Source organism: Salarias fasciatus, unplaced genomic scaffold, assembly GCF_902148845.1.
Source record: "Salarias fasciatus unplaced genomic scaffold, fSalaFa1.1, whole genome shotgun sequence".
Taxonomy (NCBI): domain Eukaryota; kingdom Metazoa; phylum Chordata; class Actinopteri; order Blenniiformes; family Blenniidae; genus Salarias; species Salarias fasciatus.
The window spans coordinates 35,054-61,436 of NW_021941395.1; the positions used below are offsets into that span (position 1 = coordinate 35,054).

A 26,383-nucleotide genomic window follows, 5' to 3' on the forward strand; every position below is an offset into this window, starting at 1 on the left:
GCGGGGCGGGGGCGCCGTCAGCTCGCACATTTTGAAAGGCTGTAATTTTTTTTCATGCTGGTGTGTTGAACTGACCACAGTTCCTTTGGCCCTCAGTCTCTCCTGAATAAACTCATCCATGAGGTCGGAGAAGTTTGGGTTGCTGCTTCCGACATCGGTGGAGACCGGGCGGGCCTTCTGGACCACTTCCTCTTTGTTGGCTACACACAGACACACACACACAAACATTTATGCAATGAGATATGGAGATAGACGGACCACGCTCATGACCTCCTGCAACCATGTGACGGCGAAGTAAGAGATATAGCGGCACGTTCTTAATCACGAACAGTTCCTTCCTACACCGTCCCTATAGCATTAGCAACAGGCGTGAAGGATTGAGTCAGATCATAGGTTCAAATTTCACAATATTCACAAATATGACTGATTTTGATTGATTGGGTTTCTCTGAATCGTAAGAGCAGTCCTGATGTGTATGTACTGTGGGCTATGAGGGTTTTAAAACACTAAGGTTTAAAGAAATAAAACCAAAAAGCCACGACAGCAGGCACATGAAAACCCACCACACAGCAATGCAGGAGTTAATTCACACCATGCACAGAGAGTGAGACAGAACACCACCTGGTTAGGTCCAAACAAGCAGCATACCGGAGGCCTGCATGAGTGCAGTAAACAGAGGTTTTATTGACGTTAGCCCGGAAGCGATGAGAGCTGTTAGTGTGGCGTTATAAACTCTGGATGGTCGAGCGTCTATCAACCACAGTCAGACGGGAGTAAATCCGCTGCTTTCAGTATTAACCACCTAATCTTTAATTCCTGAACCTGACGGCTGGCAGAGCTGATGGGAGCTCGGTTGGGTCCATCGTGGCTCAATAACAGGGACTGTAGTCAAAACCTGACGGAGGAGGGGAGGATTTATCCGTGCTGCCCCCTAGCTGGATAAAACACACCGTGACTCACCGGTGTCACTCGGCACTCCTCGCCCTGCGCCGATCACCTGGGTTTTAGTGAAATCTGAGCTGTTTAGTTGGAGCTTTAGCATCTTGCTGCTGAGCACATACACATAATCCCAGTTAGCAGCACACAAATGACACAGTGTGTTAATCAGACACGTCCACAAGCATGTTGCGTTTCTTCAATCTGGATAGAAGTTGGTTCTTTAACTGAAGACATTTGCACCACTAAATGGTTTCATTTTCTTCACCGTGGTTTCCTAGCACTTCAATTATTTTTAGTCTTCACTGAATAATGTTATTGATATTTTTGATCTTTAAGGATGCAACATTTCACATATCACTGTCTTGGACTTTCACCATGTACTTTACCCCATAGTTTATGTATTTCTGATTTATCCAGACGTGCTTATATTGAGAGTAGAGTTTGGATTGACATTTTTTTTTCCCTATGACTTTCCTCTTGGAGAAGTAGCTGAATAAAGATTACAACACTGCCACCTGGCAGCTAAAGGATGAAAGCACTTGTTTTTCCTCAAGTAAAGGAAGCTGGCTTAGATGACGGATATTTGAGGGAGACTGAAATAAAAAAGGCAGATCTCAATGTTCTTTTGCACCAAAATATGGATGTTTTAGTAAAAAAATAAATTTTAAGAAATCCAATATATTGCCTTTCTTACAGTATTACAATTAACTAGAATTACAATTATGTTGAATAACACCTGCATTGAGATTTACCTTGAAATCTTTGCTGATACAGATCAGATTTTCCCAAATTATGGTTATTATACTACATCAGACTTGCTGATTTGCTTTGTTCACTTCCTTTAACTATGCATTAGGACTGTTTAGCATAAGAGCAAATAATCCTTTGATCTATAACTCTTTAATTCAACCTCAATTAGCTCTTGACACATTTCCATGAGTTTGATCTGCCCGCTATCTGATCACCGAAATACATTTTAATTCCAGGTGAAAATGGGCATCTAAATGAACCATAAAGACGCATACCAGTTGAATAACATGACTACAAGAGCTAAGGACCGACTCTCCACGAGGATCATCACTGAAGGATTGTGCTATCCACTTCCACGCTCCTCAAACCTAATTGCAGTTCATTAAGAGAACCAGCTGCTGCGAGGAAGCATATACAGAATAAATAATGCAGCACACTACAGCTAATGACTGCAGTGTGGAACGGATATGTTCCCTTTTGTAGGATCGCCTCCGTTTGGCCGTGCAAGCTCATCCTAATGGACCGGGACACAGACATGCAGATTGCGCCCGCCTGCACTGTGCAGTTGTGTGGTCAAGTCTAAAGAGCTCGGGCAGAGGGCTCCATCTGTGTTCACAGGATGAGGATTATGCAGAATCAAAAGCTGGTTGAACATTCAGCCAGACAGACAGTCACGACACAAAACAGACCGATTTTAGTCTTCAAGTATTACCGGATTACTGAAGTGGACAAAATCTCAAATGGCAAAATTGAAATCGCTGGTAAAAACTTCACTTTTTACCTGCAATATCAACATATTTTGGACTTCGGTTGTCTCCAAATATGTGGCATTCATGTGGCTCAGCAGACAAATCAAACAAAAAGCATTCTGTTCAACAGTAATCCACATCTAGACAGATTCGTGTAAAGAATCACTGTGCTCTTACTAAACATTATGACAAGAGGTCCTATTTTAGATTTCATACTGTGTGTGTCACACACAGATGTTCTGAAGTCAGGGTCATACATAAACCAATCAGTTATAACATGATGACCACTGAAAGATGACATGAATAAGACTGGTCATTTTTCTTGGCATACTAGTGCTATCATATTTTAGAAAACAAGTTAACATTCTGTCCTCAAAGCTGATGAGTTAGAAGCTAAAAAATAGTCAAGCATATTGATTTGATTAGGTCTGAAAATTACCCAACTGTGATTGGAGGATGAGCAGATCAGAGCATCTACACAACTGTAGTTCTTGCAAGATGTTCCTGGTCTGCTGCGGTCTGTACCGATCTTTGGTACCAAGATGGATGTTGCAGCGGACTGGTGCACATTAATGGAACAGGAGGGCATTATGCTAATAATGACTGAACCACTGACATATAAAACCATGTGGCACGGTGACAGAAGAAAAGTTGAGCTGCCACTGTCAGTTCTGCGCCTTGAAACAGCAGTCGTACTCACATCGTGCACAAGTTCTTCTGAAAAGAAAACCTTCATAATAGCCTCTCAATAGCAAGAAGGCTAAAGCAGATGCCACTGTATCCAATCCAAGAGCTAATGTAGTAAATACATATAACTCATCTGAACAACACTACCTTATAGTGCAGCTGAAACAGTGGAAGACATTCAAATTATTTTTTTTATTCTAAAAATAACTTCAGTTTTGCCTTCTGTTCTGCTCAACAGAATTTCAAAGCTGAAAAAAGGCATAAACCACTTTAGATTAATTAGTGGATCCATCCATTCAAATTGTTTTGCCACACCAGCCTCATAAAGATGGCCACATTCACGAGGTGTTCTGCTGCACCCTAGTGGTCTGAAGATGAACTACAGTAATATATTTACACATTCTTGATACAGCTCTGATTTCTTTCTTACTATCAACATGATCATGATACAACAAACAGCAACAATCAAAAGCTTACTGAAAGGTGTCGCGTATCGCCATGTTTTTCGCCATGTTTTTCTCTCTGTGCTATTATATTTTCCTACAGGTGGCGGTTATTTTTCTGGAGATTGCCGCTTCCTTCTGGGCAGCTGAAGAGGGGCCGGAGTCCAGGGAGGCGAAGGAGGCACAAGGAGGGCCGCATGCATAATCGAGGAGAGGGTAGGAGGTGGAGCAGAGGGGAAGGAGGTGAGGAGGTTAAATTCCCAAAAAACCCTTAGAAATGAGAAGACAGGAGAAAAAAGAGGGAGGGAGCTTCTGAGGCTGAGAAGTGGGAAGGCATGATGGGAGCAGGATGGGGTCCTTGACAGGAGGCAGGCTGGAGGAGGAGGGGCTACGTTCAGGAGGAAACACATCAAAGGGAGTTGGAATTTCAGTCCAGCAGCGAGATGATGAGTGTCAGCCAAAAAAAATCTCATTCCATCATAACAAACCAGTTAAAAACAGCCCAAAAAGAAAAAGAAAGTTGCTGGTGTTTGTGTGTTGGTGAGTATCTGTCTCTCCGCTGTGTCCGCTGTGAGCGCTTCGTTCGTTGCAATCCTCACCTGGCGTCGTCGTCTTTCGTCCAAAGTAGCCCAGGACGTGGGAGTAGAGATCCCGTAACGACGCGTCGCCCATGGCCGCCCGGCCGTGCCGCTGTGGCGACGAGCCTTGGGATGACCCCTGGCCTCGGGGGCGTGGTTTGGAGGACAGAGCGTGGACCACAGTCTTATAAACGCCACCGAGAAGAGCCCCCTGGTGGTGGCGGGAGGCGGTGCTGCCTGGTTCCTGGGAGCGCGAGCGGGACACTCGGGATCGCAGGGCGGAACGCCCCAGACGTCCGCGCACTCCCGAGGAAGCCGAGCTAGCCGAGGGAATCTCCGAATGAGCGTCGGGGCCGAGGCCGGGTCCCACACAGGACCCGGGGTGAAGTCTGCTGTTGTCCCCTCCAGTCCCAGCCCTGCTGTCCAGGCCTCCGCCTCCCGTCGCGCCGCGTTCCTCAACAGTCCCCGACGAGGACTTCTCATGCACTCCACTTCTGTGGCTAATTCCGGGCACAGAGGCAAACTTACCTGCACCGCCTGCGCCGAGCCTCCCTCCTGACCCCGCCCCGGCTCCGCCCCCCAGCCTCTCCCCGGCCGAGTGGCTGTGTGTGTGGAAGTGACTGAGCCTGCGTAGTCTGGCCTTCCAGTGGGCCTCCTTGTTCTCCAGAGGATTGTGGAATTGGACGGACTCAGTGGAGGGCCGGAAGCTGACGTGGACGCCCCCGGAGTGATGCCTCTTGGCACCGCTGCGGGACGTCTTGTTTTTCGCTGAGTCTGACGTATGGGAAGCTATTTGAGTGCTCGTCTCTACTGCGTTTGTTTCTTGTTTAATTAAGCTCAAACAATCATTTCCTGCTGCTTTCTCATTGTGCTTTTCTTCTCCTATTTCACTCCATATGTCACCTTTTCCTTCCCACTCAGCTGTCTTCCCAGAACCCTCCCCTATCCTTTTTTCATCAGCATTTCTCTCTATGCTGGCGCTCCCTTTAACACTGGGAGACGGCCACTGACACTGCAACTCCAGGCACTCATAGATACTCCTCTGATCTGCTTCAGTCTCCTCAGTGGAATCCACACTGCTATGTCTAACTGGTTTACTTACGTGTCTGTCCTCTCTCGCTGCCTGTTTCACCTCAGACGCCTGTGATGTGCTCTCTAATCGTGTTTTCGCTCCCTCTGTTTGCACCACAGCAGGCTGGGTAACGCTGCTTTCTAACACATTACCGGAACCGTCTCTCTCTCCGGACTCCTCCTTCCTTTCACCTCCTTTTTGAGTGAGATAATCCCTGATGGAAGAGAACAAATCATCCTCCTCTGCTCCGGCCCCAACTTCACCCTCATCTGTAACCTTTTCAGATGAGGCGGTGAAGGCAGAGTCCCAGTCGGTTACCCAATCAGAGCTGGAGCCTCGGCACCGAGAGCCGACCTGCTCCCAGAACTGGTCGTAAACATGACCGTCATCCTGTCCCTCTGAGGCGGAGACAACACCATTGGGGAAAGTTAAAGAGGTGGGAGAAGGGGAGGTGAGGGGTTGTGAGAGTGGTGGAGCTGCGTGGTTGTTGGCTGCGAGTAAGGAAGGAGTTGTGGAGTGGTGCTGGTGGGAAGGGTTGGGGATCGAAGCAGGATCCCTCTCGGGGTCGTCACCTTTGACCCTCTCGGCGATGAAAGGCTCCATGATGTCGGAGGCGCTGCTGCTCCGCGCGAGGGAGGATGGGGCCGGGGTGTCAAGGTCACAGGCTACTCCCTGGAAAACCTCGGAGCAGGACGTGGGAGGCGCCTCGTCGCTCTGGGACGAGTGGCGCATCCGCGAGCTGCGGGATGTCAGCGAGATGGGCGGGTCCTCGAGGTCTGGCCATTGGAGGAAAACCAAAGATGAAGGACATTAGAGAGGGTAGAGTTGGGATAACATACATGAAAATGTAAATAAAGACAAATTAAAGTACCAAAAGGGAAGCATAAATGTTCCAAACAATAAATCTTGGGGCACTCTTGTAGCACCACAGTTATTTTCATTTCCAAAGTGAAAATGATTTGACTTGATGGTGTGTATTTCAGAAATCTCCAGCTCTGTGGATCTTAGAGATGTGGCTGAATATCATCAGGAGCCTCAATCAACTGCTGCACCCTCGGAATTGCATATCATAACTTATCTCTTCAGTAGTCGCCCCCTACAAAAAACCAATCCTTGATCCAGCTCCTGTCTCTCTTCAAGGTTCCTCTGAATGAGAGGTAACTGCTTTTCAGAAGTCATCCACAGTAACAGTTCTACCCACACAGCCTACAAAGTCCTTGTAATTTGACACCAGCATCAACCAAAAAAAGAATATAAGAGCTTTCTGCTCGTTCCCGTTATTTTGGAGGTGGTCAATATGATCACATCATTACTGCAACATGGCATGAGTGATGGATTAAAAATAATAACCAGTCCCCTTTGCGTGGCTGACTGAGCCTTAATCATACCTTCAGGATTTAACTCAGTCCAATAGCAATTTAAATCACTTGAGCTGTAATAACGGCACACACAGTCACACACCGAGTGAAGAGCAAACTGTCTCAGTTCAATCATCAAAGAAAAGAATACAAAAACAAAAAAAAAAAATCACCACTACTGTATTTGAAATCAAAGGAATCAAACCAAACATCACAAACCATCATCAAACAAGCAACGATAGGAGGACCAATAAAGGCAGAAAAATGCTGTAGAAAGACAATGCAGGCATGTGACGTTAATGGACAAAAGAGCGAGCATGTGCACAGGCATGTGGAGTAGTAAAAGACTAAAAGGTTAAAAAGAAGGGAAACAAGCAAGCAGACAGGTCAGGTTGGTAAAGACTAAAGACGGTAACACAGGTCACTATTTGAAAAAAAGAAAATAAAAAATGAATTACATTCACCCGTCCAGTGAAATATTCGTAGATAAATTCAAACTGACAGCAACATAAATAGTGTGGCTATTTTTAAGCCTCATAATTCAAATGGAACAAGCCGATAACTGGCATCAATAGTTGACACAGTGAGTGCGATATATTTCAGACTTTTAACATCTGAGTATACAAATCTCTTAGACATGACAGAAGAACAGGTGACAAACAAGAAAACTCTTCAAAACACATCAAACAGATCATCTTTGGTACACATGAATGAGATAGGGATCTGGAACACCTTGTGAGGCACATGCATACTTCTTGCTTTTGCCGCACGAACAATCTGTGAAACCGTCAGGCTTCATTTCCCAACACACAACGTAGACAAAAACAAAAGCTCTGAGGAGGACGGCAGGCGGGCAGACAGGTAGTGCAAAGAGTGTGTACCTGCCAGCTGGTCGGCAAGAGGGGGGAGTAAAGGGTGGTGATGGTGGAGGAGGACAGGAATAGGCGGCGCCAGAGCGGGGGCACTCTTAGCGCTGCGGATAAAGGCTGAGGACAGCAGAGAGTCCCCCGTAGAGCAGCTACGCAGGGCTGAGGAAGTGGGAAGAAGAGGAAGAAAGAGGGGGCACATGTGGAAAGCAAAAGAAAGAGAGCATTGTTGGCGTGAGAAGAAAGGTGGAGAAGATGACAAGTGGAAGGATGAGCGATTATAAAAAAGGGTTGAAAATTCGCAAGAGGAAATGGGACATAGAAAAGTGGGTTGTTTGGAGCAAAATATCGAGCGAGAAAGGTGATAGGAGTGTGAAAAGATTTCAAATGGGAGAAAGGTGAGAGAGGAGTGGAGAAAAGAGGCAGGTTGGAGGGCATGGTTTAGAGGGGGGGTGGAGACAGGGAAGGTGAGGGAGCAGTGAAACGGGGTTAAACGGTGAGAGGCTGGTGGCGGACTGGCACTCGGTTGCAAACCACGACTGAGCGCAAGTTTCACATCCACAGTGACGTTTGTGTTTACTGGTGGTAGAATACGTAACTGAAAAGAAAGTGAGTAAAAAAAACTAGTGCATTAATATCTAAGTCAAAATCAGTAAATCAGTAACGTAATATTTTCTTCATTACAAAACATGACTTACCACTAAAACTGTGTGCAATAACAAGGAACTGAACTGATTTCATTCAAACGTAGGTGAACTTCTCCTTTTTGTTTTTAAGTTAAGATTCATATCAACTGGATCTTTTTCGTTGACCATTCAGTCAGGCGATGCATGTGTTAGTGGAGCAGAGCCTCCTTTATTGATACAAACAACAGACTGATTAGGTGCTACTGGGTATTCAGATGGCTGTGTGTATCGTAAAGGACAGATTGTTGATGTTACAAACTTTTAAAAAGTCAGAGGCCATGCACGAAGAAAACTAAGACGACTTCCAGTGTTGCACACCTTCAAAAATCTCCTCACGAAGCACCAGCAGCAAAACCTTCTACATTTGCTCACACAGAGGTCTAAAGAGAGAACGTACTGACCCACAGTCTTCTGGCGGACGATGCTCCGGGCTTTCTCGATGCCCGGTGAGCCGGCGGTGGTGGCGCTGCGCTGCCTCATGGCTGCTGCCTGGCCTGGCTGGTCCCTGCTCCAGCCTTTAGAGAAGGAACGATCCACAACCTGCCGTTGGCCCTCCGAGCCGATTCCTGCAGAACCAATGCAGGGAAAGACGTTGTTGACATGTAAGTGCATGTGCCTGGTCACTGTTTTGGGGCTTATACAGTGGTTTTCAGCAAACAATCATAGACTGTTCTTATAGTGAAGCTTCAAGTAATAAAAATCAACAACAAAATACAAACCTACACCTTTAAAATCCGTAAATGAATTCAGGAATATATGGTCAACAGTTCTTGTACTTTTGTACTGATTTCTAAATATCTAGCTTTTCAGTTCAGTTTCTTCCAGTCAATTACTTTTCCAAACCTTAACTTGCCCTTTTAGAATAAAATATAATAAAACAGGACACTTTATTAATCCCAAAGGGAAATTCTTTTTGTTGCACAACAATAAAACATACAGAGTGAGTAGAATAAAAGTGGAGCTCTGTATTGCACTTTGCTGGTATTAATCTGTTCCTGAAACTGTTCCTACTGTTGACCAGGACAATGCATTTTCCTAATGTTTTGAGAAAAAGTCTATTTTTAAACACACTGCAAACCTTCTTGCAACTGGGTCATTTAAAAAACAAAGTGTTCTTTCCTTAAATTAAATAAAATCCCTCCTGTATAATCTATATCAAAGAAGTTTAAACATCCCTGACAGGTCTTCTGTGACGGATGAACCGACCTTTGCCTTTGTGTTTCTTCTGTTTTTGTTCGCTGAGTTTGTCCAGAGGCAGCTCGTTCAGATCCACTGTGTAAAGATTCCTCGCCAAAACCTGAGACACAGAGATAAACGCGGTTTAGGTAACACTTCTTCCTGCGTCTAAGGAAGCAATAGGACTGCCAAGAACGTGCATATTTGAGTACCTTTGTGAGTGTCTCCATGGTGAGCGACCACTCAGTGACCAGTTCTTCCCAGCAGGTGAGGGAGGAGAGGACAGAGAGGAGGTCGTCCCACAATTCCCTGCTAATGTAGACGTTCAAGTTCCCTTTGATCCAAGCTACTATCAGAGTCTGAACAGAAGGGAGGATACAAGACATGTCATGTTGGACTCATTATCAACATGCTTTTGTTGTTTTTGATGGAGCAATGTAACCTGGGTAATGCGACAGGAAGTGTACCTGAAAGATGGGACCAGCCAGCCGGCCTGACAGTGTGTTGTTCTTCTTGCCCGGAGGCATAATGGAAGGAGGCCTTTTCATCACAGACTCTGTGACCCTCAGCAGAACCAATAAGATCTGCTCCCTGCAAACACAGACAGGTTCAAGCTAAATGACACTTCCTCGTTTCGTAACTCCATACGACGTGTTGGTATTCACCAGGTTTTCTGGTCCATGGTCTCGTGCATGACAAGGCTGCGGTAGATGTTCAGGACTCGCTTGCACATGTCGACATGCTCCTCCAGAAGGATCTTGATGTCGTTGGCTGGTTCCAGGAGGAAAACGTTGGAGGAGTGGGTGATGAACACCTGCATCAGAGACACGGAACCATTATGGCTGCAGTTGAAGCAGTTTCGGAAGCTGAAGCAAGAACTAGATGCTGCAGTAAAGACACATTAGTGGACATCAGAGAGGAAAAAGGAAAGACGCTTACATTGTGGTTCATATTTGTTTGACGAAGTTTATATGTCAATAACAAAATAAACCAAATATGAGCAAAATAAACTATTGAATTAGCCAGTCTCTGTCTATAAATCCTAAGTTTTTCACTCTGCCAACCCTTAAAGCAACAGAAAAGTGCTGTAAAAGTCAAATCACTTACCATTTATCACAAAACATTTAGATTCTAACAGTTCATCCTTATTGTCAACATAAAAAGCTCAATGTTACTGATAATTTTTCTAATTTATCCTTGACATTCTTATTATTCACCTTTTCACTTCAGCCCTATCGGATAGTTCAGTCTTGCTCAGAATTTTAACTTCATTATCAGCCTTTATACCCGACTGTCAACATTCATCTTGATGGTGAACAGATCCCTTGTTGTATGTGTGAAGACAAATGATATTATCAAACTAAAATTCTAAAACCGTGTTGCTCTATTGATTACAGACAATCATTGACAGAGCTGCTGGGAAATGAAAGTGAGCTGTTTCTGGCTCCAAAATGAGCTCAAGTTAAAAAAAAAAACAAAAAAAAAAACAGACGTCAGGTGTAGAGCGACTGTTATCAATGAAACACTCAAATAAATAGAATGTTTTGAGTAAGGTGTGTGGGGGGGCATCTTTGCAGCTTAAGCAAAGAAAACTTGGACCTCTTAAAAACTTGAAACTCTTTTAGCCGATGTGTGGCACAGAATGAAAACCATACCTGCAATGTAGTTTGAACTCCAGCATGAACGCTGTACTCCAGCATTTCACTGTCAGTCACTCTGTTTGATCCCTGGAGGACACAGGCAAGACACAAACTAAACGTTATGATTGGAATAGAAAATCGGAGGCAAGAAGTTGGAGAGAAGTGAATAAAAAGATCTCTTCACATCTACTGAAATAACAAGATCGTCGTAAAGGTTTAATGAGATTTTTCACCTCGTCTTCTTTGTCCCCCAGTTGGGAGCCTGTCTCCATACTGCTGGCAGAAGCTATAGGATAGGGACCCTCCTCTGGCTCCTTCATAAACACTGGCTTGTCCTCCATGGAGATCCACTCCTGGTAAACACGCACCACTTTGCGCATGGCTGCTGCCTCACACATGGGCAGAAGAAAAGCCTGGGGGAATAGAAAGTCGATCAGAATACTCACATTATTTACTATACAAAGCAATAAATAACAATTGTAATCCGTGAACAGCCACCCTGGAGGGAAGTTGTGAGTGATCCTCTCTCTGACCTGTCTGAAGATCTCTGTGATGAAGTTGACGTTGGTTCTGGAGCAGGTCAGCACTCTCCTCACCACCTCCATGTCTGTCAGCTGCTCTTCGTCCATGGAGCAGAGCGAGGAGGAGCTGGGCTCCCGCTCAGTCAGTGTGGACGTATTGGAGTGGCTTTGCTCAGGCTCACCCGGACACCCGGGGCCCCCGGGGAGTCCCATGCTGCTCCCCATCGGCCCGGAGGAGCCACTGCTGGCATCCAGGTGGCTATCGGAGCGAATGCCGCTTCCTCCGCTGTCCTCCGAGCTGCCTGTGGAGCGAGCTGCCAGACCGGCTGCTGCTCGCTGGACGTAAACGAGGACACACTCATCATTCAGAGCATTTTCACACAAGACACGGAGTCATAATATTGCACAATATCGAGGTCCACTATCACTATGTTTCACCTGTATGTTCTTGGGGACGTTCTCTCCCTCCGTGCCTGGGATGTGTGTTTGTGTGTTTGGCCGTGGCTCCAGCCAGAAGGACACCAGCCACCGGATGAAGATGACTCGGGCTTGAAGGAAGCTCTCCTTGGTGCAGTACACCGTCTCCCCGCCGTCCTGCTCTCGGCGCACCACGCTGTAGTACGGCTTCGGCCGCATCGGAGGCACATCTACAGAGAGAGAAACACACCTATTTTGTTGGTCATGCAATGATCAGCTATTGCTTTCAAAGTTGTGAGAACAGTTTATACAGAAGTAGGTTTCCAGAGTGGAAACAAAGACATGTTCACCGCTGTGCTTAACCAACTCTTTTATTTCAAGAATAGCATGTTTCTCTATGCTTGTGTGATTTCAGCTGCTCAATACCTCAGTGTCTCCTTTGTAGCATTTCTCATTTCACAATGTGCCAACTTAAATTTAGCACCTGGGCTCTTTCACTACACACATCTGCTGTTGCAAAATGTGGTTTTCCATTGTTTTTTCTGAGTTGAGCAAACCCTCTTTTCAAAGAGACACCCTCTGGGTTTCTGTACAAGCATTGCACAATGTCTTCCACCCTGTGTAGCTCTACTGTTCTTTCTGAAACACAAAATTCTTAAATACTGTCCAGAAACAATCACAAGCTGTTCACATTAACATTTGCAATGCTTTTTGGTATTTGAAGATTTGTACTTCATTGCCCCGAGTTCTTATTTCTTTGTGTCTTTCTTTTTTTATGATGGTAGTTGCAGGTCTTAGTGAGTTCAGAGTACTGACCCAGCATGGGACTGTAGAGACTGGTTTCCATGGCGAAGTTGGGGAAGATGTGAGGAAGATAAAACTTCCTGAAGTGACCGAAGAGGAAGCTGAAACCACGCTCATGGTTCTCTTTACAGCGCCACTCCAGAGACTTTGCCTGTGTGCCACACACACACACACACACAAACACACACACACACACACACACACAGGCCTTGTGATACACTGAGAGCATTATGCATACAAAATGAGGGTCAGGCAGAGAAGAGCACCATTGTCTGCAATCAGTGTGACTGCATGCATGTGCACGACGGCAGCAAACAGGAGGAAATACAATGTGGCGTCTGCCAAAAGGGAGTGTACTCCAGATAATAGGGAGTTACAAATTGCAAGTGAGTAATTTGTTCGAATCTGTGCACGCCGCCATCAGAGACAGATGCACCCGACACCAGGCTTCCGCCATGCAGCCGTCATTAGTGGCATTAGTATAGCGCTGCAGCTTTGTCCTTCATAATGCAATAATGCTGTGTTAACCATGTTAGTAATAAAATGTGATAATACCTGGTTTACCATGTATTTCAACAGAGCTTCCAGGAAGTAGGCAGTCAGATCTTCCTGGTTTTTGTCACCTGACTGAGGGGGAACAAGTGGAGTGATCTCTTCGGGGGTGACCTGAGCTGCAGGGGGGGGGAAAGGACGTGATAAACATCAGGATCAGTACTTTCAAATATGTTCTCCTTCATCTTTGTTTGGGTAAAAATGCTCAGTGTTCCCAACAGCAAGTTGAAGGTAGGAGTGATTGGTTCATTTCTTTTAACTGCTGTTGAGCACATTTCCACATATTAGCCAAAACATTACAACCACATATGATAAGAACGCAAGCTGGTGAAGGTGATGTTTTTGTTTTAATATGCAACACCTCTACATCCTTTCTAACAAGGGAAAAGGGTTCAGGAATGCTTTAAGGACAATAACAGGTAGTTTGATATGTTGACTTGGCCTTGAAACTCACCACATCTAAATACTAGTAAGTACTGGCAGGTTGTGGTGAACAAACAGGTCTGATCCGAGGAAGCCACACCTCGCAACTTACAGGACTTAAAGGATCGGCTGCTAACATCCTGGTGCCACCTTCAGAGGTCTGATGGAGTAAATGCCTGAACACACAGGACTGTTTTGGCAGCAAACGGAGAGGCGATCAAACACATGTGGTCATAATATTATGGCTGATGTCTAGATTTGTTGACTTTCACTGTGTGTGTGTGTGTGTGTGTGTGTGTGTGTGTGTGTGTGTGTGGGGTGTCCTCACTCTCAGTCAGACTCAGCGGCGGGTTGATCAAGCTGTCGAGAGTGCGCGGGGTCCCGTGGCAGATTGGAGCCGGAAAGCCGGGAATCAGACAGGCGAACATGCAGAGCTGCTCGCGCTCGGCGTTGCTCTGTAAGGCCTGCATCCACAGCAGGAATAAACGCACGCCTTCACGGCGGATCTGCCATACACGACAGAGAGAACACGTGAGTGAGAGGGGCTTTTAGTTCTAAATGTGACCGATCCGACTGCAGGTAACAGAGAGAAGAAGTACCTTTAAAGAGTTCCCAGTGTGCAACAGCTTCTTGAGGATGAGCCCTGCGGAATAAAGAAATCTCAGCGTTGTTTGTTTCAAACTGCAGTGCATCAAGTTTTTTGCTCACATTTGTTTAATGGACCAGATGAATATTGTTCAGGTTAAAGTAATGCAATAATTGGAGCAATAATTTTTGTTGCTACATATTTGTTTTTGATAAATCCACTGTTGATTTATTAATGAACTATTGTAATTAGTTTTCATTATGCCGATGTGAAAATATAAAATCTTCATGGGTTGCTTCTGATTGCTTCTTCAGGAACTACACTGGCTTTCAGTCAGTGTCAAACAGGATTGGCTCAAGCTCTTCAGGACCATAAAGCCGGTCTAGAAGATTGATGTCTTTCTAAATTTGTCAAAGTATTTCACATTCCAGCAGATCCAAGGTGCTATGCTATGGAGTGCCTGCTAAGTGAAGGTGGATCTCTTCTGCTCACAAATGGCCTGAAGGTTAAAAGACAAAATGAAAATTCACACAGATCTCAGGAAAAAATGTTTCCTGAAACTGTCCAAAACTGGTAAAACCGGACAAAAAAATAAACTTGAATGTGTTTGAGTAAAGCGGTCATCTGCAGTTTTGTGTGACTTACCGATGCTGTGGAACTGCCATCGGCTCTGGATTCTCTCTGGTAGGAGTTGGAGAATTTTCTGAAGGGAAAAAGATGTGAAAAAAAAAAAAAAAAAAGCATTTGAATGCAGAAGACCTCATAGGTGTCACTTGTCCGTCGTATGAAAAACTGCCCAAAGCCATAAAAGTTGAATTTCAAAAAGGAAGAAGAAAAAAAAGGTCTACCTTTCACAGATTACTGTTTTGGAAATCGCTTACCAACATGAAGGCCAAAGTTAAAAATACAAACTCAGCAAAGTCAGGAAACAGTTATACTGCAGCAAGATATCATTATCAGCTGCCAACAGGAAGGAATTGTGTCTCATTCGAGTGTAGTTAACTCAGGGAACAGGTTTAACCCAAACAACCTGAGATTCCTGGATGTTTCCTGGAGATCAAGATTGCCTTTTTTTAACCCCAACTTTGACAGTTTTGTAAACTTAAAAAAATCTATTCTCTCAGTGAGAAGCGACCAGCATTAAGACTTTAGAACCACACTGACGGACTTCTGCTTAACTTAGCTCAATCTGAATTTGAAGGCCATTGAGGGAAAAGTCGACGTTATACACCCACAAACACATTTATCATAAGTTTGACATATAAAGTAAAACAACTGCACAAATCTGGTCATCGCTGAATTTTAGTGGTCTGAGTCTGAGGCCAAAACCAGCTGGTGGCCTGGCACTGGACGAGACCACATGCAAACCTTTTTAAAGCAAACAGCTCACTGATTTATTGAATGTCAGGACTCCCCTCTGTATCTACATGTTTGCCCAGGCTGAGATAAAAACTATTCTCTTGGAGCTTTTCAGGACAAAACAATGGTGGAAAAAGTACTCCAACAATACCCGGTAATTGAATAATAGCTATCTTACAGCTAATTTTCACTTGAGCTCAACCTAAAGTAGAGGCTTGTCACGTTATTTCACCTCAAAAATGAAGAGGATTGAATCCAGCTCCTCCCTCTGAGACTTATGACCTGCGAAGCAGAGATCAGTGTCATCCACACACAATACGGTTTTGAAAAACAGGAAGCAAAAGACAGTTGAGATTCCAAACATCAAACAATACCATGGGAAGTTGTGTTGTGTTGTTAGTAGCTTTTACAACGGCAATGAGGCCCAAATCTGCTCATGACATTGGAGATATAGTTTCGCTTTGTTGGGCTATTTGTTACAATACGATCAAATCACAGTCTTATTGGAGGCGATGGCATGGCAGCAGAGTGTATGGGTGAATGTGACTAACATGGCAAAAGGCTTTGGGGACAGCTGAATCAAGGAAACGGCGCCACATAAAGTGAAATCCACCGACCCGTCTCCGCTAACCAGAGGAATATTTAGATGGCTTTTGGCCAGCTGAAGCTTACCTTTTTGCTTGAGGCTGACCTCAATGGTGACAAAGTTCTCAAAGAAGACATAGTAGATATGGGAGTAGTTCAGGTCGAAGAATTGCTTCAGCTCTGCAGGTTCAGCATTTTCTGGAGGATTAACAATGCCAAGATTTCACAAATATGCACACAACCAGGAGGAGGACATTAAGATTAAGTCAAAAGTCTTTGTAAACTGTGCATGTCATTTCTAGAATGTAAAAAGTGATAGCCATGTTCAATACCCAAGTAATGTCAACATACGTCCAGAGATGAAAGTTATGTATTTATGTATCCGAGTACTGTGATGTGAGCACTGAACACCGTTGGACTTTTCATCACAGGAAGTTCATTTGAGTAGAGCAACATCATAGCCACATCTGACTTCTCTAAAACCCCCGGCAGCACGGACCGGATTGAATCCCAGCCGCAGACGAACATTCACACTGCTCTTCATCATGGGATGTTTCAAATTCAGCTCTACAGGCTGTCATGAGAAGCGAGGCCTGACATAAAACACATCATGTCAACGCAGGTCAAACTAGGACGGATATAAACAAACACGTCAGAGGCCTGCACTATGAAGCAGGATTTTTTATATCTCAGTACCTACAGGAATCAAATCTGGGTTTTCGGTACTCTGACGGTATTGAATCAAGCTGACTTGGAGAGATGCAATTCTTTGACAAATCAAAAAACATGGAGTGAAATGACAAAATGTTGTTTGTTCTTGACGTGTTCCCAAGTCCATTTAGCTCCATTAGGATCACATCTAAAATAATGAGGTTAATAATAATGGCCCCACATGGCATAACTGCAGAAACATGGATGGAATATTGTGTAATTTCACAAATTTATATTATCAACAGTATCGACAATTTTCTGCCAGCATTCCTTCTTGACTGCTATTGAGGCAGCAGTGCTGCTTTAGCCTGGATGATTGTTCATATTTTTAGGAGAATAACTGTCTGCTCCTCAATGGTAAAGCAGGCTGCTCTGCAGAGTTTCGCTATGTTCACAACTGGTTAGACGTTTCAAACACTCCCCAAATTATTAAACAACTTTGTAGTACCGCATGTCAACCATTGCAAATGTCTGGGTCTGTCAATCCAAGAAACGGCTCAATATCCCGGGTGTGTTCGTCTCGCTTCGTAGTACAGGCGCCAGACTTCACACCTATGCACAAACACACACAAGCACACGACGAGGAGCCTCTGGGTTTGTTTACAAAAAGAGAGCTGAGATGTTGAACTCTGCCACACACACACAGACACACACACACACACACACACACACAGGATCTCTGTGCCATTGTGGTTGTCCTTGTAAGGCCACAGTGGTACAACACCATGGGTTTCTATTTTTTCCTCCCCAGACTGGCATTTTAACACAATCTTTATCGTCACGTGACTGCCCATTCTTCACCGCTTGAAAGAGGTTGATTTCTGATAATATATTCAAGGTCAGGATTTCTTTTCATTATTTTGTCTTATTTAAAGGAGTAAGTTCAGCTGGAATGCACATAATTGTATCTTATTCAAACCATGGCTCAATTGCTTCGACTTCATATGATAGTATTTCACATATTACACATTTAAATACACATATTGTGCTTTATAGAGAGTGACCCTCATATAGCACAACAATGTTCTTACTGACTCACAAGAAATACAAATTCATATCACCAAACCACACAAACATCATGAAAGTCACAAGTTCTCTCAGGAGGTGTCAAGTGGGCAACTCCCTTCATGTTACTTTAAATTAAGACTAGAAAACCTCTACGACATTCAACTAAAGTCTGGAAATCTCACAAAAACACTCCTCAGTACTGTCACACACCACTTCTGCTGTCTTAACATTCATTTGCAGGGCTATACTCTCAGGCATGCCGCGTACCGATTAAACTTTTGTTTCAATCTCTTCACAGCCGTCACGAGTTCATGTCCGCCACAAACAAATTCAACACACCTGATAACCTCTTTGCTTGTTTCACCACAGGCTTTCAGACATGACCTCTGCGCTATCATACGTTTGCTGCTTTATCTCTACTCCAAGCAACAGGGTGATCCCTACGAGAAACAAATCTCACACAACTGATAACCTCTTCCCTGGTTTGACAACAGCCTTTTGGACATAACTGCTAAGAAAATCACACTTTGACAGCAGCCTTAACTTTAGTCCATGGATCAAACCTTGACACACACAACTGCACGCATCCATCCACTTCCAGACAAATCTGACTAACTTGTGGTCACGGAACACTGGAGTTGATCCCTTCAGTTAAGTTCTTGTTTTATGGTGATAAATTAAAAAAAAAAGCCCAGGAATAATTCCTGCATCAACTTTTGGCCAGTTGATCTTGACATAAGCCACAAGGTCAATCTTCCTATGAACCAATCTGAAATAATTCATCTCTTTGCTTGTTTGCAGATCACAAATAAGTGGTGGCTATTTTCTACCCTGATTCTATTAAGAAGACTGCTCCTTGCTGAATCATTTCTCAGATAAGGTAGGCCACAATGACAAATGGGGTAAACATTTTTCATGGAATTGTTAGAGAGAATGGCAGCAATACCCAACAACAAAACTGACAAATATTCAGTCACTCAGGGGTACATACTGTAACCCAGTCTGTCATTTTTCTAAAGCAGCTCTCAACCGTACTTCACCTCTCAAACGAGAGTGCTCTTTTTAAAGGACTGTATTTGTTAAATCTGTGTGGTTACTCATTCTTCAGTCACGCAAGCTTTCCCTCTCACACAATGTCACTGCAGGTCTGTCTGTGTGTGTGTGTACGTCTCTGGGACTGTTATCACTGTCCTGCGTTCCCCATGGACCTCACACAAGGGGCACACCCCTTTCCGCCTGACACACACACACACACACACACACACACACACACACACACACACACACACACACACACAGTCCAGTAGCTCTTACAATAGAAACAGGAAGCCAAGCTACTGTACTGGACATGGGGAGGAAATAGTACAGGCGATTTCCCTTCCCAGCCTTTGTGTGTGTGTGCGTGTGTGTGTGTTATTGAAAGTTGCATACAGACACTCATGCTTCCATCGCACACATTGTTTTCCTTCCAACTTTCCCACAACATTCAAAACACTGCAACTAGTGTTATGTTGTAACACATCCCATCATATGTGAAGATCAATACTCAGCATCCCTCACACACACAGGGTCCTTTGTCCAGCAGTCAGGCACGCCCCTGCAGAAATCACAACAATCTAACAGCATGTAGCATCGTTCTCTAAATTTATACAAGCACCAGCTCAGATTCTCTCCCATCTCAGAGCCCAGTGTAATAACCCAACTATGCAATGTCACAAGTGATTCCCAGACTCTGTGAAGCGCATCTTGAAGCACTGTCCGAACACAACAGATCCTTCCAGTAGCTAACAACAGCACATTTACTTGTCACTTTCAGCTTGCATGCAAGTCTGTGTCCTTCTGAGAACACACAGCAATTACTTTCAGCCAGTGAGCAAAAGAGTGTAATAAGTGTTGGAACAACAACAACGCCATGCCGAAAGAATGCATGGACAGAAAAAACAGTGAAACTGGTGTCACGTTTGTGATAAAACGACACATCTCTGATTATAATCCAGGCAACCCTGAATTTCGTGATCTCCGGGTTGAGTTTGGCGAGACATGCCCTGTGTGTACAGACTGGCACGAAAGTGCTAACCTGTTAGCGACTTAAAAAGGATGTTTAACCTACCTATGACTATCCTGAGGTGTTTGAGCCTGGTCAGCACGTCCTTCTTTGGGTCCAACACTTTCTGTGTTGATTTTTTAACGTCCCCATGAGGCTTTTTGGAGAACATTCCTGAGGCAGGAGACACAAGAATGCGATGGTAGAGAGCAAGGAGGAGCTAGCCGCGTAGCCACTTAAATAGCCCAGCTAGCCTTAATCTTTAAACTATAACCAAGAAGAAAAAAAAGGCGTCACTGATTTATCATTGATTTACGCCGCGCTGCGAATCAGCAGCGTTCCGCAACGGCGCCGAGAGGATCCGGCGGTGAAAACCCGCATTCTGGATAAGCCTAACACAAATATGTACAGCGTAGCGGGGCAACGCATCCATCCATCGCACCTCCCTTTCCACAACAGCCCTCTGACGGCTAAAGGCTAAAAACTGCTCGGCTAAAACATCATGGCGGAGGAGGGAGGAGGGAAAACTCAAAAATACATTCCAGATACATTCAACGAAAAGTGCAATCCAACTATCACCATCTTTAATTATCTCATTTGAACAAAGTTAATTAAAAGTCACAACTATGCAAAAGAAATGTTTTTTTATTGTTGTTATATGCTCTGCTTTGACAGCTCCGCTCCAACTCCGCCTCAATGCACTGCGGAATTGTGGGAAGTGTGGTTTACGTCTCATGTTTTTTCTTTTATATTTCCACGACATCTCGCGAGACAAAAACTACATTTCCCAATACACGTGAGGAACGCCCTGCGGTGATTTGTTTTTAGCCTAGCTGGAGACACACGAGTGAAATTGGAGCCGAGGAAAAACAAGTTGTCCCTTTTCTCAGAAAATAACTTTTGCTGTCAGCAGCGTCCTTGGGCGTCCAGGCCATTCCAACCTTGTGAGTTGTTGCTAAGTTTTATGATTTTTCCTTCTGGTGTATCTGATGAAAATCGTGTTCATTTAGCACGCTACCTAATCACATTGGTTTGTTAACATGCTAACAAAATGCTAACTTTGTTGTGCATTGTTCGAGTTTCTGTCGCAAAGTTCTTTAAAACTCAGACAGCTGATGGTTTCCATATCAAACCTGTTTTTTTGTGAACGATGTTGCACTTGCAGGTTGGAGCAATTCTTGCATGCAGTCGAAATTAAGAAAGTTTATAATCAGAAGCGCGAGAGTGCTTGTTTAGTGGGTGTGCAGTCTGCTTCATACAAAGTGGCGGGAGTTGTCTAAAATACTCAAATTAAATCTTATGATTTTCTTGCGTGATCGAATGAAGTGTACATGTGTATATATTTTAACAAGTTTGTGCTGCAGATACTCCTGACTGTCATCCCTTGAAGTCTGACAGCTTTGCGCTGTTAAATTGATTTAAAGCAAAAGCAATCAAATCATTGAGTGTTTGCATTTAAATGGTAAGCCATCTGATGATCAATTACTTTTTTTATTTACATTTCTATGTAACGCCAGGCTCAAGCTGAGTTACGGCCATGCCAGTGCACCGTGATCGGGAGAAAAAGGAGAGTACAGCTGAAGAGATGGAGGTAGAGGAGCACGAGCAGGAGGCTTCCAGCTCAGAGGAGGAGGACTCTGACACCTCCTCTGTTTCTGAGGATGGAGACAGCTCCGGTAAATAACACACACTGTGGACAAATATGAGAATAATTATCTCGCTCCCATTGTAGTGCAGTTCAGTGTGGCTGACATGGATTGTTCTCCTCCTCCAGAGATGGATGAGGAGGACTGTGAGCGCAGGAGGATGGAGTGTCTGGATGAAATGTCCAACCTGGAGAAACAGTTCAACGATCTTAAAGACCAGTAAGATTTATGCTGAGCTAGATCAAATTTGGTTTGATCCATATATATTAAAAAGATTTCAGATAAAAAAAATAACATCTGTCCTCATTCATACTTGTGGCTGTGTGCAGGTTGTATCGTGAGCGTCTCAGTCAGGTGAACAATAAATTGGCAGAGGTAGAAGCCGGCCGAGCAGCTGAATATTTAGAACCTCTGGCGGTGCTGCTGGAGAACATGCAGGTCCGGACCAAGGTGGCAGGTAACATTGAATACAGATGCATGTTTATATACTTTATTCGTATGTTGCATTCCAAGTAAGAATGACCTGTTTAGTCTTTTTGACTATGAATTTATTAGCCTTAGTAGTTTTTCTCTCACTTTCATGTATGTTTCATACTTTCTTGTTAACCGGAGTGGGTGCTTAGACAGCATATTCTTGACTTTTCTCTGGTTGAATTTACGGTGGAAAATCAACAATGTTTGCATGACTTTTCTATATAGATCAAAAAGCCAGTGTTATTAAAGTAACCCCCTTTGTATGTCAGTTGTACTTCATCGTGAATATAATGTGATATTAGACTTGTAAGGCTGGTGTGTTGGATTAAATATAATCTGAGAACTGAACATCATAAAGTGACTGAACCATTAAAAGACCACTGTTCTGATCCTGAGTCTTCATTCTAGGTTGGTTGAAAGCACAAAAACTCTTCGGTTTCCTCATTCACTCCTCTACTGCTTGTATCTGTTAGGTATCTACAGAGAGTTGTGTCTGGAGTCTGTGAAGAACAAGTACGATTGTGAGATCCAGGCAGCGTGTCAACACTGGGAGGTACGAGATACTTTGTTGAGGTCTGTGGATTTTCCTGTGATTTTGTCTGTGTGCATGTTTGTCCTACATTGTTTTCTACCTGTGTGCGTAGAGTGAGAAGCTGCTGCTGTTTGACACGGTTCAGAGTGAACTGGAAGAGAAGATCCGAAGACTGGAGGAGGACAGGCACAGCATAGATATTACATCAGGTAATCGTGTTCAACACAAGCTGATAAATCAAATTAAATAAGTGAATTTTGTAATTTTCACCATTTTTTTAACATAGCATGTCATTACTTCCTCTTTGGTGGTATTTGTTGAGTAAAATCACAAGTTTTATTTACTTATATGTACAATTTTTGTCGTTTCTGTGCGTTTTTCACATAAACTCAAAAGATGCGTTCTGTTTATTTTCTATCAGAGCTGTGGAATGATGAACTGTCAGGGAGGAAGAAGAGGCGAGACGCATTAAGTCCAGACAAGAAGAGGAGACGACCTTCGGTGGTGTCTGATATCCTTTTGATGAATATTTATCTAATTGTCAAGAAAAGAAACACACTGGAATCTACGTGTTAATATTAGATCTTTAGTGTTTCACGATTCTGTGACTTTTCTTAACCCTTCTCACGCCCCTATATCGTGTACATGCTGCCTGATTTGGACATCCTGGAGGACTGGACCGCCATCAGAAAGGTGTGTGTTATTGTGCATGCCTGTGTGTTTGTTGACCGTATGGGTTTACTGTTGGCCTTCTAAAGCCACGTGGATGTGTGTATTGCGTTTCAGGCCGTGGCCACACTGGGCCCCCACAGAGGGAAGGCCGACTCCGACAGCCCCGTGTTCCCCTTCAGGCCCGACAGAAGCAGGCCCATTCTCAACTGCTGAGACACTCTCGAATTCCAGCCAACAACAGGACACAAAAGGACCTCAAATACAACATAGGATTTGGGGGGGGGGGGGGGGCATCTTCCTCTGCAGGCTTTTACTGCCAGCCGTTGCTGAGCTGTCTGTAGTCGACAGCGGTTCAATGCCGGGACTCTGTGGGCTGACTCCGTTCACTAAAAAAGAAAAGAAAATGGAAGTATTATTGATCCCTGCTGATCTGATCAGGTAATCCTGCCTCCCTCTTGCCTCTCAGGCTGTCCGTGGATCCGTTCAGTTCAGTGGACTTTGGACATGAAACGTGTCATTTGTCCAAGTGTTTTGGAGGCATCGCTTCAGATTGTTGGATATCTTCAGGGAGTAAACAGTAGTGATGCAACATTTCAGCTCTCTAGGAAGATGACCAATTCAGTGTTTTTGTTTTGTTTGTTTTTTTCCCCCCAGACATACATCTTATCTGAAATGGAGCATAACTTAAATACGTGCTTATCAGGCATCGTTTCTGGCAACTAGATGCAACGAGTTGGTTTGCTTGCCGACTTCAGCAGGTTTTCCTGCTGCTCAGCAACCACAAAAATATTTTTATGGCATTATCTTATTTTATTTTTTAGCGTTCTTTCAAGTGGAAATCCAACATATTGTCCATTTCTGAGTGTTATTAATGAGCCTTCCAGTAAACTGGGTTCTTTGCGCTCCCAGTCCATTGTGCCATGAAACTTTGTGTTTTTCCATACAAGAATACTGATTGAGAAATGTTCTCTGATCGTTGGGTGGTTTTGGAGATAATCCAGGTGCAAATTTTACATTTTTCATGTGTTTACACGTCTGTGGCAGATGACTGATGTTCATTAGGACTGCCGGTGAACTCCACTGCAGTACAAATTGGCAGCAGCGACGAGAACTTCACAGAAGCAAAAGGTTGAATTTTTAATCAGCTCTTTGAAACACTTGTATTTTTCCTTCCCAGTGTTTTCCTGGGGTAAGTGTTCTACCACCCACTCTTGTATCTACCTCTCCTCCCAGTTTTGGATTATTTCTTCAACGTTTCAGAAGTAAAACGCGTAGCCTTCGTGTTTCATGCGTTCCTGCTTTTTACACTGCTGTTCTGCACCTTTTTGATAAAACACTCGAGGTAATCATTACACACACGTACCACTGATCGCTCAACAAGAGCTGCCATTTGATGTGGCTTTAACAGAGTCAAGGTTCTGCTGGATGTTGGAAATTGTATTTTTACAGTTTTAAGCCGTGTCTGGTGCATTTGTGTCTTCTTTTTTTGTAACTAAGTGAATGGGTTTGTACAATAAAACTTGTTTTTTGTAAAGTTGTGGATTCCTGTGAACTAATCTGAGCTGATACTGGATTTTCACGGAACAGAATGAAGAAATAGACTCACTTCCTCTGGAGTGGTGTCCTGGCGATTAATTCTTAGCTGCTTTTAAACAAAATTTATAGTTTTTACAACATTTAAGACCAGGTGACATTTTCAAAATGACTCATATATTCGCTAAAAAGGGCTTTAAAAATTATTAAAGAAGTCCAAAAAAAGGCAAAAAACACTTAAAATGTGAAAGAGAAACGTCTTATCACCAGAAAGTTTAGTTTCTGCTGAGAGTCATAGAAAAATAATTACGCTAAACACAGAGAGCTGCTGCTCGTGCAGTTTTGGGGGTGAATAATGATAGTGCACGACGACTGGGCTTTACAGTTCTCATGACGAACCGCTTTAAAGAAGTCGCCGGTTGAGGAATTCTTAATCCTGATTCGGGAATGTTGACATGACAAAAAAAAGTGTCTTTAAAATATATCAATTAATGAAAATATGACATTTGAGAATCCAGTGATATAATTTCTGCCCTGGTGGAGCATTGAGTTGAAGAATAACAGGGATCTTATTTAAAAAAAAAAAAAAAAAACTTGAATCCTGGTTCCATATGTAGACATCCAGAGAGGAAATAACACAAGGTTTTATATTCACTGTATTCACTTTTAACATCCTCTAATAAGGTTATTTCCGTGATGTCTGCCCTGTGAAGAGTTAACTCTCCTGTAGCTGCGACACTGAACTCTCCAGACTGCAGCCTTGCATCTCTGAAAGACGTTAGCTCATTATTAGGAATTAAATATTCAGCAGCCGATCTCAAAGTGCTCGACTGAACCTCAGAACGTCGTAAAAAGAAAGCAGGTCAAAAGCACTGAGCGCGTACGTGTCTGAGTGGAGGTAAAGCCACAGGACAGTGAAGCCAGGCTTAATGAAATTAACATTGATCTTTCTGCAGGATGTGCTCCACACTTTCCACACATCTCAGCGTGCGCTACCTGAGGGTAATAACTCATCATTATGTCAGTGAAGCACAGGCAGCCTTTCAGCAGCGCTATATTCCCCCGAATTATAGCCTCATTGAAAGCTTCTTGTTTACATGTAATTTGATTCAAACAGTGAAGCTTTCATGTTTGAGTCTTTTCAGCACTCTTCTCCTTATGGCTTCCCTCCTCGCGGAGGCTGTCAGTGAGACCTGCTGCGTTTAAAATTAAAAAACAAGCATCTATCATTTAAATATAGTCAATAAACATGCAAGATCAAACCAGAAGAATATAAAATGGTGATAATCGTATTATGTAGACTGGAAACATGTAATTGCAGTCAATTTTTAAAATGTGAAGTTAGAAGTTTCTGCAAATCAAATGAAAACTGAACACAACTTGCAGACAGAAGCTGAAACTAAGATTTACAGCCAATTGATAAAATGCGCCTCCTCTAATAGTTTACAGCATAAATCATCAAGGGAACAGTTTTAGTTCAATAAATACAGCAGGCTGAGAGCTCTCGGAAACATCAGTAACTATTATAGATTTGAACACTTGACCACTAATGCAGGGCCTCATAAATCTGTC

General features: G+C 43.7%; 1 protein-coding gene and 1 pseudogene across 1 annotated transcript; one reads left to right on the top strand and one right to left on the bottom strand.

The window, feature by feature from the left end:
- Positions 1 to 20,519, bottom strand: part of LOC115385630 (ral GTPase-activating protein subunit alpha-1-like) — a 51,792-nt pseudogene extending 31,273 nt beyond the window's left edge.
- A 237-nt stretch (positions 20,520 to 20,756) lies between these two features.
- Positions 20,757 to 24,828, top strand: LOC115385624 (breast cancer metastasis-suppressor 1-like protein-A). Its single transcript, XM_030087696.1, has 9 exons — positions 20,757 to 20,898; positions 21,472 to 21,630; positions 21,729 to 21,819; positions 21,930 to 22,057; positions 22,548 to 22,627; positions 22,719 to 22,815; positions 23,028 to 23,117; positions 23,235 to 23,299; positions 23,393 to 24,828. The coding sequence occupies exons 2-9, from the start codon at positions 21,492 to 21,494 to the stop codon at positions 23,489 to 23,491; spliced, it is 789 nt and encodes a 262-aa protein (XP_029943556.1). The 5' UTR covers positions 20,757 to 20,898; positions 21,472 to 21,491; the 3' UTR covers positions 23,492 to 24,828.
- The last annotated feature ends 1,555 nt before the right edge of the window (positions 24,829 to 26,383 follow it).

Bases quoted from the DNA above. Each gene is read 5' to 3' on its own strand.
- LOC115385624 (XM_030087696.1), top strand. From the start codon at position 21,492: ATGCCAGTGCACCGTGATCGGGAGAAAAAGGAGAGTACAGCTGAAGAG. The intron at 21,631-21,728 runs GTAAATAACACA...CTCCTCCTCCAG, and splicing joins TGAGGATGGAGACAGCTCCG to AGATGGATGAGGAGGACTGT. The intron at 22,628-22,718 runs GTACGAGATACT...CTGTGTGCGTAG, and splicing joins CAGCGTGTCAACACTGGGAG to AGTGAGAAGCTGCTGCTGTT.